Source organism: Lepus europaeus, chromosome 19 (genome assembly GCF_033115175.1).
Source record: "Lepus europaeus isolate LE1 chromosome 19, mLepTim1.pri, whole genome shotgun sequence".
Lineage (NCBI taxonomy): Eukaryota > Metazoa > Chordata > Mammalia > Lagomorpha > Leporidae > Lepus > Lepus europaeus.
In genome coordinates, this window is record NC_084845.1 from 4,908,687 (window position 1) to 4,928,209 (window position 19,523).

The following is a 19,523-nucleotide window of genomic DNA, read 5'->3' on the forward strand; positions in this document are numbered from 1 at the left end:
ATGATGTGCTGATACATCCTGTATTTATCCATTTGCCAATTCAATACATTCTGCTTCTGTTAAGCCCAAACTATTTATTTTAAATAATTTATTTTTGAAAGGTAGAGAGACAGAGAGACAGTGACAGACAGACAAAGATCTTCCACCTGCTGTTTCACTCTTCAAACGCCCACAACAGGTAGGGCTGAGATAGGCTGAAGCCAAGAGCCAGAAACTCCACCTGGGTCTCCCATGTGGGTGGCAGAGATCCAAAACTTGAGCCGTCACTGCTTCCTCCCAGGGTGGGCATTAGCAGAAAGCTGGAATAAGCAGCAGAGCCAGAATCAAGTCCAGGTACTCTGGATATGGAATGCACGAGTCCCAAGAGGATTTTAAGTGCTGCACCAAATGCTGCCATCCAAGCCTATTTTGCATATGCTCATTTTCCTACCCAAATGTGATTTTATTTCAACTGATTACCACCTCCTAATGGGATATGAGAGAGTATGCTTAATAGTTGATGTGATTGCACAGGAACTGCCATAAAATGCTGGTAGAAATAGGTTTATTTAAAATTAGAACCTGCTTTACCTCAGGGTTCATATGAAAGAGAACCTGCCTATCATGTCTACCAAATATCCACAGAAATTTTACAAAATATTCTCTGGATGAAAATAACAGAAAATGTCTTCTGAGGACTGTTTTGCAAGCTTTGTTATCTGCACCTGACACAACATTCACAAAGAAAAGAAAGTTCAAACACATTAAATGTTTAAATAAGTGATATTTTTTCTAATTACTTTTAGCATGCATGTAAAGTAAATGTGAAATTACATTAAATTTATAAATTATTGAGGAAACTATATTATGATCATGGTTATCGCAAAGCTATTTGAGGTTAATGCAAGTGTGGAATAGAAAAACAAAGGTAAGTAAACCTTTAAAGAACAAGTGTAAGGAGAACTAAGGAATTTTTGTTGTCAAAGGACAGAGTTTAACAATTTAAAGATCTTTATTGCCTTTATTTTTTAGTCTAGATTCAGGCAACAATTCCTTTCGTTAAAACAGAATGGGTGAGGGCTGGCACTGTGGCATAGTGGGTAAAGCTGCCACCTGCTGTGTCGAAATCCCGTATGGGCATCAGAGTCCTGGTGGCTGCACTTTTTTTTTTTTAAAGATTTATTTATTTACTTGAAAGTCAGAGTTACACAGAAAAGGAGAGGCAGAGAGGTCTTACATCCGCTGGTTCACTCCCCAGATGGCCACATTGGCCAGAGCTGCACCGATCTGAAGCCAGGAGCCAGGAGCTTCTTCCGGGTCTCCCACATGGGTGCAGGGGTCCAAGCACTTGGGCCATCTTCTACTGCTTTCCCAGGCCATAGCAGGGAGCTGGGTTGGAAGTGGAGCAGCCAGCACTTGAACCAGTGCCCATATGGGATGCTGGCACTGCAGGCAGTGGCTTTACCTGCTATTCCACAGCACCAACCCCTGCTCCACTTCTGATCCAGCTCTCTGCTATGGCCTGGGAAAGCAGTAGAAGATGGCCCAAGTGCTTGGACCCCTGCACCCACGTGAGATACCCAGAAGCAGCTCCTGGTTCCTGGCTTCAGATTGGCCCAGCTTTGGACATTGCAGCCATTTGGGGAGTGAACCAGCGGATAGAGGACTTTTCTCTCTCTCTGCTTCTACCTTTCTGTAACTCTACTTTTCAAATAAATAAATCTATTAAAAAGAATAGGTATTATGATAGGCTGAGCAAAAGAGAGGTTCAGACAAAGGGAAAAGCAGGTTGGTTTTTTCAAAGTTACTTTCTGTGCAAGGTAAGGAAACAATAGAAAAATAACTAATCGGTTATCATCAGATTACTTCTAATTCTTTTTTTAAGATTTATTTATTTGAAAGTCAGGGTCACACAGAGAGAGAAGGAGAGGCAAAGAGAGAGGTCTTCCATCTGCTGGTTCACTCCCCAGATGGCCTCAATGGCCAGAGCTGAGCCGATCTGAAGCCAGGAGTCAGGAGCTTCTTCCGGGTCTCCCACGTAGGTGCAGGGCACAAGGACTTGGGCCATCTTCTACTGCTTTCCCAGGCCATAGCAGAGAGTTGGATCGGAAGAGGAGCAGCCAGGACTAGAACCGGTGCCCATATGGGATGCTGGCACTGCAGGCCAGGGCTTTAACCTGTTGTGTCACAGCGCCAGACCCTCTAATTCTTTTTTTTTTTTTAAGAAAAATAAAAGATTTATTTATTTGGAAGACGGAGTTAGAGAGGTCGAAACAGAAAGAGAGATCTTCCATCTGCTGGTTCACTCCCCAAATGGCCACAATTACTGGAGCTGAGTGGATCCAAAGCAAGGAAACAGCAGCCAGGAGCTTCTTCCCACGTGGGTGCAGGGGCTCAAGGACTTGGATCATCCTCCACTGCTTTCTCAGGCGTAACAGCAGGGAGCTGGATCAGAAGTGGAGCAGCCCTGCACTGAACCGGTGCCCTGGGCTTTAACCCACAGCGCCGGCCCCTCCAGTTACTTCTTGAAGTATTAAAAGATTAAAGGATCTAAGGATTAAAGGCAGAGGAAACTTTATTATCACAGCCATTTGGCTGTTACCTCTCACTTCTCCTGGTTCCTGGGAGATAAACAGCTTAGTTTTAGGCTGGTGACCTGGCCCTCTAGCAGGAATGATCCTTTGTGACTTTTTGTGACCCAGTGCAGGAGCTCTGTCCAAAACAATGACTTCCGATAATTTCTAATTAACAACATCTATTTTGAAAAACTTACTGTCTTTGTTTAAATTAACCTTTTTTTTAAGGATTTATTTAGTTATTTGAAACGCAGAGTTACAAAGAGGCAGAGGCAGAGAGAGAGGTCTTCCATCCGCTGGTTCACTCCCCAGATGGCTGCAACGGCCGAGCTGTGCCGATCTGAAGCCAGGAGCCAGGAGCTGCTTTCAGATCTCTCACGCGGGTGCAGAGGCCCAAGGACTTGGGCCATCTTCCACTGCCCTCCCGGGCCACAGCAGAGCTGGACTGAAAGAGGAGCAACTGGGACTAGAACCAGTGCCCATATGGGATGCCAGCACTGCAGGCAGTGGCCTTGTCCACTACTTCTCAGTGCCGGCCCCTAAGTTAACTCGTGGTGACCTAACTTACCCTTACCCTTCTCCAGGTGCGGCCCCTATGAAAGTCTGGGGAACCAGGCACAGGGTTGACTCCCTCCCAAGTGGATGGAGACGACATGAAAAGGATTTCTATTCTGCTTGGTGCATTCTGCGGACACAACATGGATTTTACATTTTAGTTTGCATCTGCTTCTCACACAATTGCAAGGGTTTATTAAATTGCTTAGTTTAATTTTTTAAAAATTTGAGGCAGGGAGACAGAGGCACAGAGTTCCCACCTGCTGGTTCACCGCCCAAATGCTCACAATGGCAGGGCAGAGCCGAGGCCGAGCCAAGGAGCCAGGAACTCCTTCTGGGTCTTTCACGTGCGTGGCAGAGACCCAGGGTGCACTTTACCCCATAGCTGGACGGCGGGGCTGGCGTCCAGGCCCTCTGATGCGGGAACGGGCTTCCTAACAGGTGTCTGAACCGCGGAGCAAAACGCTCACCTCGCTTAAAGTAATGTTCCTCGGGAGCCCACCACAAGGCCCACGTAGCTTCAGCCTCACCGGGAGGTCTCACTTCTGCAGTTGTGGGCAGCGAGGTGGGCGAGAGCCCAGACCCTGCCCTGCCGCGCCCGCGCGCTCAAGGTCTCAGTCCGAGCGTAGGCCCTCCCCGCGCCCCGCCCCCTCTCCCTCCCCGGCCCCGCCCCGCGCCCGGGCCCGCCCTCCCAGCTTTGGCTCCCTACGCCCCGCCCCGGGCCCGCCCTCCCAGCTTTGGCTCCCTACGCCCCGCCCCGCCCCGGGCCCGCCCTCCCAGCCGCTGTCCCCTCCCAGCTTTGGCTCCCTACGCCCTGCCCCGGGCCCGCCCACCCAGCCGCTGTCCCCTCCCAGCTTTGGCTCCCTACGCCCCGCCCCGGGCCCGCCCTCCCAGCTTTGGCTCCCTACGCCCCGCCCCGGGCCCGCCCTCCCAGCCGCTGTCCCCTCCCAGCTTTGGCTCCCTACGCCCCGCCCCAGGCCCGCCCACCCAGCCGCTGTCCCCTCCCAGCTTTGGCTCCCTACGCCCCGCCCCGGACGGCCCACCCAGCCGCCGTCTCAGCCCAGCTTTGGCTCCCTACGCCCCGCCCCGGGCCCGCCCTCCCAGCTTTGGCTCCCTACGCCCCGCCCCGGGCCCGCCCTCCCAGCCGCTGTCCCCTCCCAGCTTTGGCTCCCTACGCCCCGCCCCGGACCGCCCACCCAGCCGCCGTCTCAGCCCAGCTTTGGCTCCCTACGCCCCGCCCCGCGCCCGGGCCCGCCCTCCCAGCTTTGTCTCCCTACGCCCCGCCCCGGGCCCGCCCACCCAGCCGCTGTCCCCTCCCAGCTTTGGCTCCCTACGCCCCGCCCCGGACCGCCCACCCAGCCGCCGTCTCAGCCCAGCTTTGTCTCCCTACGCCCCGCCCCGCGCCCGGGCCCGCCCTCCCAGCTTTGGCTCCCTACGCCCCGCCCCAGGCCCGCCCACCCAGCCGCTGTCCCCTCCCAGCTTTGGCTCCCTACGCCCCGCCCCGGACCGCCCACCCAGCCGCCGTCTCAGCCCAGCTTTGGCTCCCTACGCCCCGCCCCGGGCCCGCCCACCCAGCCGCCGTCTCAGCCCAGCTTTGTCTCCCTACGCCCCGCCCCGCGCCCGGGCCCGCCCTCCCAGCTTTGGCTCCCTACGCCCCGCCCCAGGCCCGCCCTCCCAGCTTTGGCTCCCTACGCCCCGCCCCGCGCCCGGGCCCGCCCTCCCAGCTTTGGCTCCCTACGCCCCGCCCCAGGCCCGCCCTCCCAGCTTTGGCTCCCTACGCCCCGCCCCGCGCCCTGCCCTCCCAGCCGCCGTCCCCTCCCAGCTTTGGCTCCCTACGCCCCGCCCCGGGCCCGCCCTCCCAGCTTTGGCTCCCTACGCCCCGCCCCGCGCCCTGCCCTCCCAGCCGCCGTCCCCTCCCAGCTTTGGCTCCCTACGCCCCGCCCCGGGCCCGCCCACCCAGCCGCCGTCTCAGCCCAGCTTTGGCTCCCTACGCCCCGCCCGCGCCTGCCCTCCCAGCCGCCGTCCCCTCCCAGCTTTGGCTCCCTACGCCCCGCCCCGGGCCCGCCCACCCAGCCGCCGTCTCAGCCCAGCTTTGGCTCCCTACGCCCCGCCCCGGGCCCGCCCTCCCAGCCGCTGTCCCCTCCCAGCTTTGTCTCCCTACGCCCCGCCCCGCGCCCTGCCCTCCCAGCTTTGGCTCCCTACGCCCCGCCCCGGGCCCGCCCACCCAGCCGCCGTCTCAGCCCAGCTTTGTCTCCCTACGCCCCGCCCCGCGCCCTGCCCTCCCAGCCGCCGTCTCCGCCCCGCCGTCTCCCTACGCCCCGCCCCTAACACGTTAAGGTCCAGCTAGGCCCCGCCCCCACAGTCGGTTCCTGCCCACGGCCGACCTCTCGGCTGCGCGCGCAGTTTCCCACAGACCCGGAAGCAGATCGGGTGGAGTGAAGGTCGGCCGGCGGCGCGTGAGTTTCCTTCTCCTTCTATTGATCGTTGGCTTCGCGGTCCCCCAGCGCCTCCGTGCCAGGGCTGTGGGGGCCGCGGGCTCCCTCAGACCCTAAAATCCTCTCGCCGCTGCCTGTACTGCGGGCGTCCCTCCGGGTCTCGTGGAGAGCCGCCTCAGGCAGGTCCCGCGAGCCACGCAGACCCCTTCTTCCGCCGCCTCTCCGCGGCTGGAAGCCCTTTCCTGACCTCGCCGTCCTCCTGGCGTCCGTGGTCGCCCCACTCGCGGGCGGGTGCACGCCCTGCGCGCCCCCCGGGTCCTCGCCCCGCTCCTGTGGGTCTGCGGACCCCACTCCTTCCCCGACTGCCCGCCCGGCCCTCGGGCCTCCCCCTCGCTGTCGCCTCTTTCCCCGATCCGCTTAGGGGGACGTCCCTTGGTCCGGTCTGGTGACAACCCCTGTTCCGCCGTGCTCCGAGGTGGGCTTCTCAGGTGTGGGCATAGGGGGTCCCGAGAAGGAGGCAGAACAACTGGGAGGCACGAGACCCACCCCCAGACAGGGTGGCGAAGTAGAGGGTGTGTCGGGGATTTGCCGGCAGGGATAGCGAAATGCGGGCTGCAGAGGCGTGGAGGGCAGCGAAACAGGGCGAGGGGCGCCCGAGGCGGAGGCTCTGAGAGTGGAGCGCAGGATTCGGGATGTAAAACCCCGGCAGCTAAAGCAGCCGTGGCGTCTGCACGAGAAAAGGGGACTGGTGACGGAAAGTAGACGTGGAACGCGACAGGGAAGGCACAAAAGCGTCTAACAGGGAGCAGAGCAGAGGTGCTGCAGAAGGAGGCAGAACTACAAGGGTGTTCAGAACAAAGGAGTGGCCACAGGTGAAAGGCTGGGGTAGGAGAGGGAAGAAGGAGAAAAAGCCGTGGAGGAGGGGGGCAGGAAGTGAGCAGGAAGCCGGGGGAAGAGCACAGGACAGACACAAGAGCTGGAGAGACCAAGGGTGACAGATCTGTTCAGAATGAGGAAGGAAACAGTGAAGAAAGGGGCGAGTGGGGTCCGGATGAGTTGGGCTGATTAGATAGGGATGGTTATGTTGCGTGGAGATTTCTTGTCTCATAATCTGGCAAATTTAAAACGTCTGTTCCGAGTGTGGGGATGAAGGTAGGAGTTGTAGAACTCCTATCTACAAGTCCTCTGCCGTTTATAATTATTAGCATCAGAGCATAGCATTCATCTGTGTTACATACTCAGCTCCAGGGCAGTGACTTGAGTCATTGTGAGTGACTTGCTTTCCCTTTGCCTGAGATGGGCTAGGATGTGGGGCAGTGTGTGAGATACTCCAAAACCGGTGTTTTTCAAATGCTCAGCAGATTTCTTTACCTCAGTGCGGGGTGTTCTCCATCAAGCTGCTCTCTGTCAGATACCAACCAAATATCCTTGAATGTACCCTACTACTCACTCTCTGCTCGGCGGTCACATCAGATTGAGGGTGAAGTCCCACAAGAGCTGCCCCTGCTTTGGTGTCCAGTCAGAGGTCCTGGATTGGGCCTGTCCCTCTGACCGTGGGGTGGAAATCAGGGATACTCTTGACCCCTTCTGTAGGTTTGATTCTTTTCCCTAAGCTCACAGAACTCAAACATTCTGCTTAGGTTTACTCATTTCTTACAAAGGATGTCACAAACATGAGCCTGGAACCAGATGGAGATGCTGTCTTAGCCAATTAACCAAACTCATGGAAGAGCTGTGGGAGACGGGATGTTTATCCAGTCAGTATAAGTGATAACTGCTTCTTGCATATGCTGTCTGAAGTGCGGTGCAGATCCGGGGGGGATCTGATGCTGTCCCTCTGTAGATAGTGTCAGAATTAACTTGGGGCACTCTCAGCTGGGAGTATGCTGCAGAACTGGGCAGTGTGGGGAAAGGCTGCATACACATTTTGGAGACTGAAGGGGAAGTATTGAGTGGTGAGTATGTGAGTTGTAAGAAGTTTGGAGTAGGGAAGTGTCTTCTGGCTCAGTGAAGAGATCTCAACCTGGCACATACCCACTTGTCTCTCAACTGAGTATTGACAAGGGGTGTCTGTAACTGTGGAATTGTGAACCGCTTGCCAGCCCCACTCAAAGTCTCATGATATGGCTCCCTTCTCTACATCATCAATTTTTACATCAAGGCAATTATTTTGGTTGGTGTACTGAAGGGATAATATTGTCTATTAAACAGACACATATATGAAATAAATATTTTTTACTTCCACTCTTCCATCTTTAAAAATACTCTATTAAACAACATTTCTCCCTGTAGTTAACTACTGTGCTCCATTTAGGAGCTAAAACTTTATCTTCCATTCTTTTTTTTAAATAATTATATTTACTTGAGGGGCCACTGCTGTGGCACAGCAGGTAAAGCCTCCACTTGCAGCTCCGGCATCCCATATGGGCGCTGGTTCTAGTCCCAGCTGCTCCATTTCTGATCCAGCTCTCTGCTAATGTACCTGAGAAAGCAGCAGAAGATGGCCCAAGTCTTGGGCTCCTACACTTATGTGGGAGACCCAGAAGAAGCTCCTGGCTTCTGGCTTCAGCCTGGCCCAGTCCCTGCCATTGTAGCCATTTGATGAGTGAATTGGGGAATGAACCAGCAGATAGATGATCTCTCTGTGTCTCCCTCTCCTCTCCCTCTCTGTAACTCTTCCTTTCAAATCAATCAATCTTAATAATAATAATAATAATAATAATATATTTATTTGAAAGGCAGAGAGAGAAGAACTCTAATCCTCTGGTTCACTGCCCAAGTGCCCACATTACATGAGACTGACCAGACTGAAGCCAGGGACCTAACTCTTGAGCCATCACCTACTATCTCCCAAAGTGTGCATTAGCAGTAAGCTGAAACTGGAGCAGAGCCAGGACTCAAACCCAGGTACTGCAATATGGGATGCAGGCTGTCCAAGAAACAACTTAATCGCCGTACCACATGCCCGTTCATTTGTGTTCAGATCTTGCCTTCAACTCTCCCTTAAATTGAGCTTTCGCATCTGCCTTCCACTGATACTTTGTCAGAGTCATCAGTGCCTTCCAGTATCCAACTTTAGTATTTAATTTCCTGTTCTCATCTTTTCTTATCCACAGCATATTTCACAGTTGATCCCTCTCTTTTCACTTGGTTTTGAGAACATCTCATTAACCTTTAACACTGTTTGAATTGTTTAAATTTTCTTGGCTCCTGTCTGATCATTTCACAGTTTCCTCTGTCGGTGGCCCCAGATCCCTGCTCTCTGAATGTGGGAATGTGGGAATTTGTCCTTGAACCTCTCATCTCTGGCTCCTCTTTATTTCTCTCAAGGTTTTCACACTACCTGCATGTCTCCATTCCTCCGCAGTCTTCTCCCCTGAACCCGAGAATCCTGTCTGTTGGTCTCCTCAAGTCTCAGCTGGGATGTCTTAACTGTCCTCTCCACCTTCACAAATCTATGTAAGACTTCCTGAGCTCCCTTAAAAAAAGTGTTCTCCCTGCAGCCCTCCGCGTCTCCACTAGAGGGACCCTGTACTTCCTGTGCTTAGCTGAACATCTCAGCATATATTTAGCATAAAGAAGATACAACTTTTTTTTTTTTTTAAGTTTTATTTATCTATTTTAGAGGCAGAGTGACAGAGAGAGGGGGTCAGACAGAGTATTTTTTCTGCTGGTTCACTACCCAAATGTCTTCAACAGCCTGAGCTGTACCAGGTGGAAACCAGGATCCCTGATCTCATTCCCAGTCTCCTGTGTGGGTGTCGGGGACCCAGGTACCTAGTCCATCTTCTGCTGCCTTCCCAGGCACAGAAGCAGGACACTGGATTGGAAACAGAGTAGCCAGAACTTGAACTGGTGCTCTGATATGGGATGCTAGCATTGCAGGGGGCTGCTTAGCCCACTTTGCTACAAAGTCAGCCTAATCCTACATTTTAAAATTGTTTTATAAGATAAAAAAAAAGTACCTATTTACTTAAATAAGGAAATACATGGTATCTAAAATTCTTTGGAGATGTGGGAGTAAAGTGTTAGAAGACCCTGGCTCTTCCTGATCTGCAGTCCCTGTCTGACCTCCCCTGTTGGGTCCTCCTCAGGTACCCTGCCTTAGGGCTTGCACCTGGACCGTCCTCTCCCTAGGACTCTGGCCTTCAGGTGCAGGTGAAGACCGTGCTTCCTGCTCAGGTCTTTGTTCTGGTGTCAGAGACTTGTACGTGGAGACTTCTACGACCTCTGCCTCCATTAGCATTCAAGCTGTACCCTCCTCCAACCTGTGGTCCACTTGGCTGCTCCACATGTTTCCCGCTGCTCCTTTCTCGCCCATCATTTGGGTACTGGTGACAACAGGTCCCAAGGGGAAAGCAGAACAAGAAAGTGGAATGTGTTCTGGGCCTGCCCTTTGAGTGGTGCCCAGTGGAGTGCTGAGGCATTTGGTGCCCTCTAACATTATTCCCATTAACAGTCTGGGGCCCAGCCTTGATAATATTTAAAGTTGATGATGTTCTGAGTCTAGCGTTGGGCACCAAGGCTCTGTGTCCTCCGTTTCTGAGGGCTGAGATCAGCCTGCAATCCGCAGAGGGGTGAAGGAGCTGTGCTGCGCCTGAGGTTTTGGTAGGACGGGTCTGTGCCGGAGGGACCTCAGTCCAGCCCAGGCCCTCAGGGCTGCAGCGCATGTGTGGAGTTCACCTGGAGAGAAACAGACTCCGCAGAAAGGGGGTCCATACCTTGCTTCTTGGTCTTCCTGTATTCCCAGTGGTGCAGTAGGCATCAGACGACCACCTTTCCTCGTGGCGTGTGGTGATGGCACAGGAAAGGACTGTGTTGATTCTAAGAATAAAACAGCATATTTTCCATATTCAGGATTGACTCCTAGAGACTCATGTTACCTGAGGAAGAAGCCCCGAAGAGGAGGAAGAGGGAAGACAAAGTGTCACGAATGGCTCTTACTCAGGTAACGCGATACTCCTGTTGGTCCATGTCCCCTTCCTTTCTTAAAGGCTAGGCCTTGGGGTCGCTGATCTCCCGTGACTCTAAAGTCTCCTGCCTGACCCTTTGCTCACACCCTGTGTCCCTCAGTCCCTCTTGTCTCTTCTTAAATTCCATCTCTCTCTGACCCTGTGATATGGAAATGTGAAGAGGCTGCCACGTGCACGGTCCTGGGAGGGCCTTCACACCCAGGTGTGCATTGGAGAGGAGAAGGTGGTGGGCCCTATGGTGTCTGTGCGCTGCATGCCATGGATTGTTTAGGGACCACATCTGGTTCCCCTGTGAGCTCTCCGTAGACCGGGGTAAAGGGAGCTGCTGTTGAATGTCACATATTACATGTACAAAGGTCTGCCACATTCTGAAAGGGAGGGCACTAAGGGAAAATGTTTTGTGCCTGATTGTGTAATGCTTTAGAAGCTGAACTGGTCAGTCACTGTGTCCCTGACCCCAAACTCTTCACTGTTTGGAAATGGAATGCAAAGTTAGACACAGGTGTCAACGATAGAGGGTGTTTCATTCTCACAGAAACTGGTATTCCTGCAGGGACTTTTCTGTAGTAGATTTGTTAAGTAAAAATGGTTGTGATTTTGCTTAGATACAGGAGCAGAACTTTGTCATTAGAAGGGATGGGACCATATTGTTTCATCTGTTACTACTAAATGTTTTTATCATTCTAAGCATCACATAATGTACATATTCGTTTTATAAAAGAACTCCAGATAGTCATGAAGCTATGACACTGAGACAGAAAAAGTCTCCTTCCCTGTCACTGTCACATCAATGGGTCCTCTGTTGTCACTCCTGTGTCAGAGGACAGCACAAGTCTTGTACAAATGTATTTGCACATCATTTAGAAAAGATTCTTCAGTGAATGTTTTGTTGTGATATTTTTTTATCTTGCAATTTTGGAGAATTTACATGTTTTTGTGTTAGGAAGTATGAGTAGCCTACTGTTTCACATCTCTGTTGGTGTATTCTGTAAATGAGGACTCGAGGGTCTTAAACATTTTTCAGTGTTAGAAAAAAAATGTGTGTAGGGCCCAGAGCTATGGTATAGTGGGTAAAGTCACTGCCTGCAATGCTGGCATCCCATATCGGCACTGATTCCAATCCCAGCTGGCTCCTCTTCTGATCTAGCTCTCCTCTATGGTCTGGGAAAGCAGTAGAAGATGGCCCAAGTCTTTGGGCCCCTACACCTGCATGGGAGATCCAGAAGAAGCTCCTGGCTCCTGGGTTTTGATTTGGCCAGCTCTGGCTGTTGCTACCATTTGGGGAGTTAAACAGCTGATGGAAGATCTCTCTCTGCCTCTGCCTCTCTGTAACTCTGCTTTCCAAATAAATAAATCTTTTTTAAAAAGAAAGAAAAAAATATGTATAAGGCCACAATGTGTGCCTTTGAACCTGCCAGATTCACTGCTGATATCTGAGGGTTACTTCAGGTTTGGACAGTCAAAAGAGTGCTTCTTTTAGGGTTTTTGATTTCCGATTTTGTTAGTTCTGGCAAGTTTCTGCCCCTCTCTCACCAAAAGTATATGACATTTCCCTTTCATCAGACAAAACTTGCTACTATGTTCTTATATTTTGAGAATTTGGAGAAAATGACACCCATTTGTATTTCTCTTGTCTAATTCCTTGTCAGTTTGAATAATTTTATTACTTTGTGGGTGTCTATATATAGAACAGATTTTCACGTATTGCTTAATTTTCTTTTTATGTGTTTTGGATGCTAGTTCGTAGTCTTGTCATTTTTAGGTTATATATTGTAGTTTGCTTGTTAGCTTGTTAGTCTAGCTTTGTAAGCCCTCACTGAGTGCTTGCTTACAAAACACTGTTTCATTTAGATTAGATATTTTGTATACGTCTCATTTGCATTGATGTACATGTTATTAGTCATTTATTTGATTCATTTTAAAGTTTCAAGTAATACACACAGATTCATATGTAATATGTGAAACCCCTCTATTTTCGTTTTCTTTTCCTTTCCACAGTTGTCCTTGAGACAACCTTTTCTCACTCTTTTTTTTTTTTTAATATTTTATTTATTTACTAATTTGAGAGGTAGTTACAGACAGAGGGAGAGACAGAGAGAAAGGTCTTCCTTCTGCTGGTTCACTCCTCAAATGGCTGCAAAGGCTGGGGCTGAGCTGATCCAAAGCCAGGAGCCAGGAGCTTCTTCCAGGTCTCCCACACAGGTGCAGGAACCCAAGCACTTGGGCCATCTGCTGCTGCTTTCCCGGGCCATAGCCTGGAGCCAGATTGGAAGTGGAGCAGCCAAGATTAGAATCGGTGCCCATATGGGATGCCGGCACCACAGGCAGAGGCTTAGCCCACCATGCCACAGCGCCAGTCCCCTTTTGCTGTTTTTATCAAATCCTTTGATGCACAAAAGTTTTCAGTTTTCAGTTGGAGGTAGTGCTTTTTTTTTTTTTTTTTTTTTGCTTTTCTCATGCTTTCTTTAATGCCGAATACAAGAAATCATTACTAAATGCCAGTGTTCTGAAATTTCCTTCTATTTCTACTTTGTTGTGTGTTTTGTAAAGGCAGGTTTTCAATTTTGTCAAATATATTTTCTCAACCAGTGGAGATGATTGTGTAGTTTTTGTCTTTTTTTTTTTAGTATATGTGCTGCCGAAGAGAGCACTGTGTAGTTTTTGTCTTTCACTCTATCACTGTGTAGTACATTTGACTTTTCTGTGTTGAACTGGTCACAGTATTTAATCCTAAAAACGTGTGCTGTAAAGTTTGGTTTGCTAGCATTTTGTTAAGGAATTTCTCATCAATATTTATCAAAGACAGTGGTCTGTAGTTTTGTTGTTTCTTTGCCTGAGTTTGGGATAACAATAATGATGCTTCCATAGAATGATATTGTTAGTGTTCCTTCTCTTCAATTTGTTGAGAGATTTTGAGGAGGACTTGTGATAGTTCTTTAAATGTTGGATATAATTATGCAGTGAAACCGCCAGTTCTTGTTCTTTTTGGTAGGGATTTTTGTTTTTATTACTGTTTCAGTCTTACTACTTAACATGTGTGCAGATTTTTATCCTTCCTTGATTCAGTCATGGAAATTTTTGTAATGCTCTAGATGTTTCCATTTCTTCAAGATTATTTGATTTTTTGGCATATACTTGATTGTATTTGGCCATTCTAGTATGTTTTCTTTCTGTGATAGAAATTTTATTTTAATTTTCCTTTTTTTTTTTTTTCTTTTTTACACTTTTCTTTTGACCCATTGATTGATCAAGAATGAGTTGAGTTGTGGGATGTTTTGTTGTTCTTACTTATTTGAAAGACAGTGACACAGAGAGGGAAGAAGAGAGATCTTCCATCCACTGGTTCACTGTCCAAATGTGCATAATAGCCAGGACTGGGCAAGGCTAACGTCAGGAGCCTGGAGCTCCAGCCAGGTCTCCAAGTTAGATGGATGGCAGGGACTCAAGAGCCTGTTGCCTCTTGAGCCATCATCTGCTATCTCCCAGGATCAACCTAATAGGAAGCTGAATCGGAAGCTAGCACTCCGACTGCGGGCAGACTCCCGAGAGGCAGCTTACCTGGCAGCACCACAATGCCTGCCCCTTGGGATTTGAGGTGATTGTTGTTTCATGTTGCTTATTTAGTTGAGAGACAGTTCTCATCTACTGTTTCATTCCCCATATGGCAACAATAGCTGGGCCTGGGCCAGACCAAAGGTGGGAGCTGGGGATGCAGCCTACCTAGGTCTTCCGGATGGGTGACAGGAACTCAGTTACTGGAGCCTGCACCGTGGCCCGCCAAGACCTACATGAGCAGGAAACTGGAATCTGGAGCCAGAACCAGGAGTCTAGTATGGGATATAGATGTCTGAACCTCGAAGATAAGTGCCTGTTCCCAAGAATGAGTTTAGTTTTCATGTGTTTGTAGATTCTCATTTCTTTTGCGCTGCTGGTTTCTACATTCATTCCATTCTTGATGGAGAAGAAATTTGAGTAATTTCAAGTTTCTTAAAGTTTTTAAGATGTGTTTTGTTACATAACACGTTCTTTCTTGGAGTTGTTCCATGTATTCTTGAAATGAATGTATTTTCTGCTTCTGTTGAGTATAATGTTCTGTATAGGTCTGTCAGATCCATTTGGTATATAATGTTGAAGTCCTAAGTTGCTTTACTGATCTTTCTATCCATAAGTGAAAATGGAGCCTTGAATTGTCGTAGTAATATTGTGTTATCTAATTCTTCCTTTAATTCTGTAATGCTTGTTTTGTATATTGAGAAATTGGATGTTAGATACATATTTATTTATATTGTCATATTTTCCTGGAGAATTGTCTCTCCCTTATATAAAGTTCTTTGTCTTTTGACACAGTTTTTATCTTTTCTTAAAAAAGATTTATTTATTTGAAAGGCAGAGTTACAGAGAGGTGGAGACAGAGAAGTCTTCTATCCACTGGTTCACTCCCCAAATGGCCGTAACAGCTGGAGCTGGGCCGATCCAAAGCCAAGAGCCAGGAGCTAGGAGCTTCTTCCAGGTCTCCCACATGGGTGCAGGGGCCCAAGGACCTGGGCCATCTTCTGCTGCTTTCCCAGGCCATAGCAGAGAGCTGGATCGAAAGTGGAGCAGCCAGGACTCAAAACAACACTCTTACAGGATGCCACCACTGCAGTTGGCAGCTTTACCTGCTACACCACAGTGTCAGCCACTGAGACAGTTTCTGCTGTTTTGTCCAATAGAAGGACAGCTACCCCTGCTTCACTTTATGTTTCTGATTGCATGTAGTATCTTTTTGCATTCCACCTTTAGCCTGTGTATATCCTTAGAAGTAAAATGAATTTCTTTTTATCTTGTATTTGGTTCTGTAGACTTCCCTGCATTCAGCCATTGTGTATCTTTTAATTAAGATGTTTAGTTCATTTGAATCCTATTATTCATGAAGAATAAATACTGTTTGTGTTTTTTGAAGTGTTTTCAGTATGTCCTGTAGCTTTTTTTTTTTTTTTTGACAGATAGAGTTAGACAGTGAGGGAGAGAGACAGAGAGAAAGGTCTTCTTTCCATTGGTTCACCCCCCAAATGGCTGCTATAGCTGGCGTGCTGCGCTGATCCGAAGCCAGGAGCCAGGTGCTTCCTCCTGGTCTCCCATGCAGGTACAGGTGCCCAAGCACTTGGGCCATCCTCCACTGCCTTCCCAGGCCACAGCAGAGAGCTGGACTAGAAGAGGAGCAACCAGGGCTAGAACCCGGCTCCAATATGGAATGCCGGCGCCACAGGCTGAGAATTAACCAAGTGAGCCATGGCACCAGCCCCTTCTGTAGCTTTTTTGTCCCTCTTTTATGCCCTTGCTGCCTGTATTTGTGTCTCATTGGTTTATGAAGTGACTTCATTTCTCATTTTGCTTTGTGTCTTCTATAGGTATTGTCTTTGTGTTTATTACAATTACATAAAGCACATTATCATTATAACATTGTTTTACATGGAAATTGAATGGTCTCATAAAAACTCTTCTCCTTTATATCTTACCCCCCACTCTGCATTGTTATTTTTATCCCAAATTACCTCTCTTCATATTGTGTATTTCTTGATATGGATATGGGATTTCTGGGTTGTTTTTTTTTTTTTTTTTAACAGGTAGAAGTGTATTCATTTATTTATTTACTTATTTTATTTGAAACAGCATTTGAGAGCAAGATCTGCTGATTCACTGCCCAAATGGCCACAGCAGCCAGCCAGGACTGGGCCAAGCAGAAGGCAGGAACCAGGAAGTCCATGTTGATCTCCGACGTGAGTGACAGGAGCCTAAGTACTTGAACAAGTACTTACCAGGCACATTAGCAGGAAGCTGGATTGGAAGCAAAACAGCCAGGCCAGCGCCCTGGGTTCTTGTCCTGGTTGCTCCTCTTCCAGTCCAGTTCTCTGCTGTGGCCCAGGAAGGCAGTGGAAGATAGCCCAAGTGCTTGGGCCCTGCACCCGCAAGGGAGACCAGGAGGAAGCACCTGGCTCCTGGCCTCGGATCAGCGCAGCACGCCAGCTATAGCAGCCATTTGGGGGGTGAACCAATGGAAGAAAGACCTTTCTATCTCTCTCTCTCTCTCTCTCTCTCTCACTGTCTAAATCTGCCTGTCCAAAAAAAAAAAAAAAAAACAGCAAGTACTGAGGCTGGCACTCTGATATGGGATGCTGGCATTTTTCTTAAAAGTATTTATTCATTTGAAAGGCAGAGTTAATGAGACCCCAGTTATCATATTTTTAAGCTTTAGAATTTCTTTGTGGTTTTTCTTCATAATTTTTGTCTTTGTTGATGTTATTTTTTTTACAGGAGCTGGTGCCATGGGGTAGCGGGTAAAGCTGCCACCTGTAGTGCTGGCATCCCATATGGGCGCCGGTTCGAGTCCTGGCTGCTCCACTTCTGATCCAGCTCTCTGCTATGGCCTAGGAAAGTAGTAGAAGATGGCCCAAGTCCTTGGGCCCCTGCACCACGTGGGAGACCTGGAAGAAACTCCTCGCTCCTGGCTTTGGATCGGCATATCTCCAGCCGTTGCAGCCATTTGGGGAGCGAACCAGCGAATGGAAGACGTTTCTCTATCTCTCTGCCTCTGCTTCTCTGGAATTCTGCCTTTCAAATAAATAAAGATTTAAAAAAAAAAAAATCAAAGAGTTACAGAGAGGTAGGGAGAGAGAGATCTTCCATTTGCTGGTTCACTGATGTTATTTTATTTATGCATTATTTTCCTCATTTCCTGAAGATGTTTGTATGTGCCCCTTAACTTAATGTCATAACTCATTTTTAATTGCTAATCCACATATTTCTGATTCTAGTATAAGTTTGTGGTGTTTTATATTGTTCCCTTGTATGGGTCATATTTTTCTCTTTTTAACAAAATTTATTTGAAAGGCAGAGTTAGAGACGGAGAGGGAAAATCTTGCTGCTTCACTCCCCAAATGGTAACAACCACTAGGGCTGAGCCAGGCCAAAGCTTCTTTGGGGGCTTCTTCCAGGTCTCGCACATGGGTGGCAAGGGCCCAGGGATTTACGGCATCCCCTGCTGCCTTCCCAGGTGCATTAGCAGAGAGCTGGATTGGTAGTGGCACTGCAAGGACTTGAATCGGCATCTGCGACAGAGGCATAACCACCTGAGCTACCTCACAAACCCCATATTTTTCTTCTTGTGTGATTTGTTATCTTCTTTTGGGACTTTAGCATTTTGCAGATCAGCTGCATCTCCCAGTTTCTGTTGCCGGGCTTCCTCCAGGGAAGTCACTCAGCAGCCAGCCACTAGAGACTCTGGAGACCTCTCGACCTTTTCTGGGAATGTGTCCTCTGAGCCTTTCTCTGCCTGTACACCCCTAACTGAAGGGTTTGCCCCCCTGTTGTCTCCCTGCCAGTCTGCAGCCCCTCTGGTGCCTCTGGGTCTCCGTCTAGTCTCTGCCTGTGTTGCTGCACACACTGCACTGTTACTCAGCGTTACTCTCAGCAGCTCCGGACCCAGCTCCCTGCTATCTTCCATGCTTACATCCACTCAGCACAGAAGGCAGTCCCTTGGGAGCCCCTGGAAAGTTAGATGGATATTCCCATATTCCCCGAACCCCCCCAGGAGAAGTCAAGAGTTGAGTGTTTCATCACAGTTACACCATGTCATGCTAGAGTAGGGGCTCTAGGGAGTAAGCGTCACATATTTTCCAGCTAGACTTGCGTAAAATCCTTCAATCTCTTTTAAAAAAAAATTTCTTTTCCAAATCTGCATTGTGGCATAGTGGGTAAAGCCAGCACCTGCAACACCAGTATTCCATATGGGTGTCAATTTGTATCCTGGCTGCTCTACTTCCAATCCAGCTCCCTGCAAATAGCCTGGAAAAGCAGCAGACGATGGCCCAAGTGTTTGAGCCCCTGCCAACCACGTTGGAGACCCAGATAAAGCTCTTGGTTCTTGGCTTTGGCCTGGTGTATCCCACCATCTAGGGAGTGAACCAATGGATTGAATATCTCTCTCTGCCTCTCCCTTTTTCTGACTTTCAAATAAAATACATACATTTTTTTAAAAAAGATTTTTTAAATTTTTATTTTATTTGGAAGGCAAAGATGCAGATGGAGAGAGATCTTCCATCCACTTGTTTGCTTCCTAAATGCCCACAACAGCCAGGGTTTGGCCAGGCCAAAGCCATGAGCCATGAATTTAGTCTTGGTCTGCCGTGTAGGCGGCAGGGACCCAACTACTTGAGCCATCACCTGCTACTTCCCAGGGTATAAACAAACAGGCAGCTGCACCAGAAGCAGGGTAGCCAGAACTCAAACCAAGCACTCCAATATAAGATGCATGTGTCAAGACGTGACGTAACCATTGTGCCAGGTGCACACCCTCCACCTACTCTTGTTTTGCACTGTCATTTCTCTCCTTCCTGGTCCCTGTACAGTGGTAATTGACTGGAACTGGTGTATGCTCCTTTTTTCCTCCTTCATTTGTAGGAAATGCTGCTCCTAATGTTTGGTGAAATGGTCTTGCGGAATAGCAACGCTTTTTCTTTCTTTTTTTTAAATTTCTTTTCTGTCCTGACTTTTAATTAGCCAGTGATTTCTTTAGGTATGCACTGCTGCAATACATTTGTATTTTGTTTAAGACTTATTTGTTTATGTATTTGAAAGAGAAATCTTTCATCCGCTGGTTCACTCCTCAAATGGCCACAGTGACCAAGGCTAAGTCATGCCAAAGCCAGGAGCCTAGAACTCAATCCAGGTCTCCCACATGGGATGCAGGGGCCCAAGCACTTAAGCCATCTTCTGCTGCTTTCCCATTGCAGTAGCAGCAAACTGGATCAGAAGTGAAGCGTCTGGGACTCAAACCAGCACCCATGAAGAATACCAGAATCACAGATGGCAGCTTAACCTGCTACACTGCAACACTGGCCCCAACATTTTTCATATTAATATGTGAAATTGTTGTAAAAACTCTAAAAAGTTTCCTAACATTTGCCATGATTTTATTCGTCAAATGAGCTAATAAACTTCAGTGTTTATTTCCTAAATGGTATCTT

General features: G+C 48.8%; 2 protein-coding genes across 4 annotated transcripts in view; both read left to right on the plus strand.

Annotated features, from left to right (window-relative positions):
• Positions 1 to 19,523, plus strand: part of LOC133748873 (zinc finger protein 677-like) — an 89,187-nt gene that overhangs the window by 56,442 nt on the left and 13,222 nt on the right. The gene's annotated exons all lie outside the window — the stretch shown is intronic.
• Positions 5,484 to 19,523, plus strand: part of MGAT3 (beta-1,4-mannosyl-glycoprotein 4-beta-N-acetylglucosaminyltransferase) — a 65,094-nt gene continuing 51,054 nt past the window's right edge. The window contains exons 1-3 of one of the 3 annotated variants that reach the window (XR_009864515.1): positions 5,484 to 5,566; positions 10,403 to 10,493; positions 16,813 to 17,249. Coding sequence is in view for 1 of the 3 variants with exons in the window: in XM_062177940.1 (XP_062033924.1) it covers positions 10,422 to 10,493 (72 nt within the window). In the remaining 2 variants the exon portion in view is untranslated. Of the gene's footprint in view, positions 5,567 to 5,951; positions 6,021 to 10,402; positions 10,494 to 16,812; positions 17,250 to 19,523 lie in introns of those variants that run through there. The other 2 variants (XR_009864516.1, XM_062177940.1) reach the window with 2 other exon arrangements.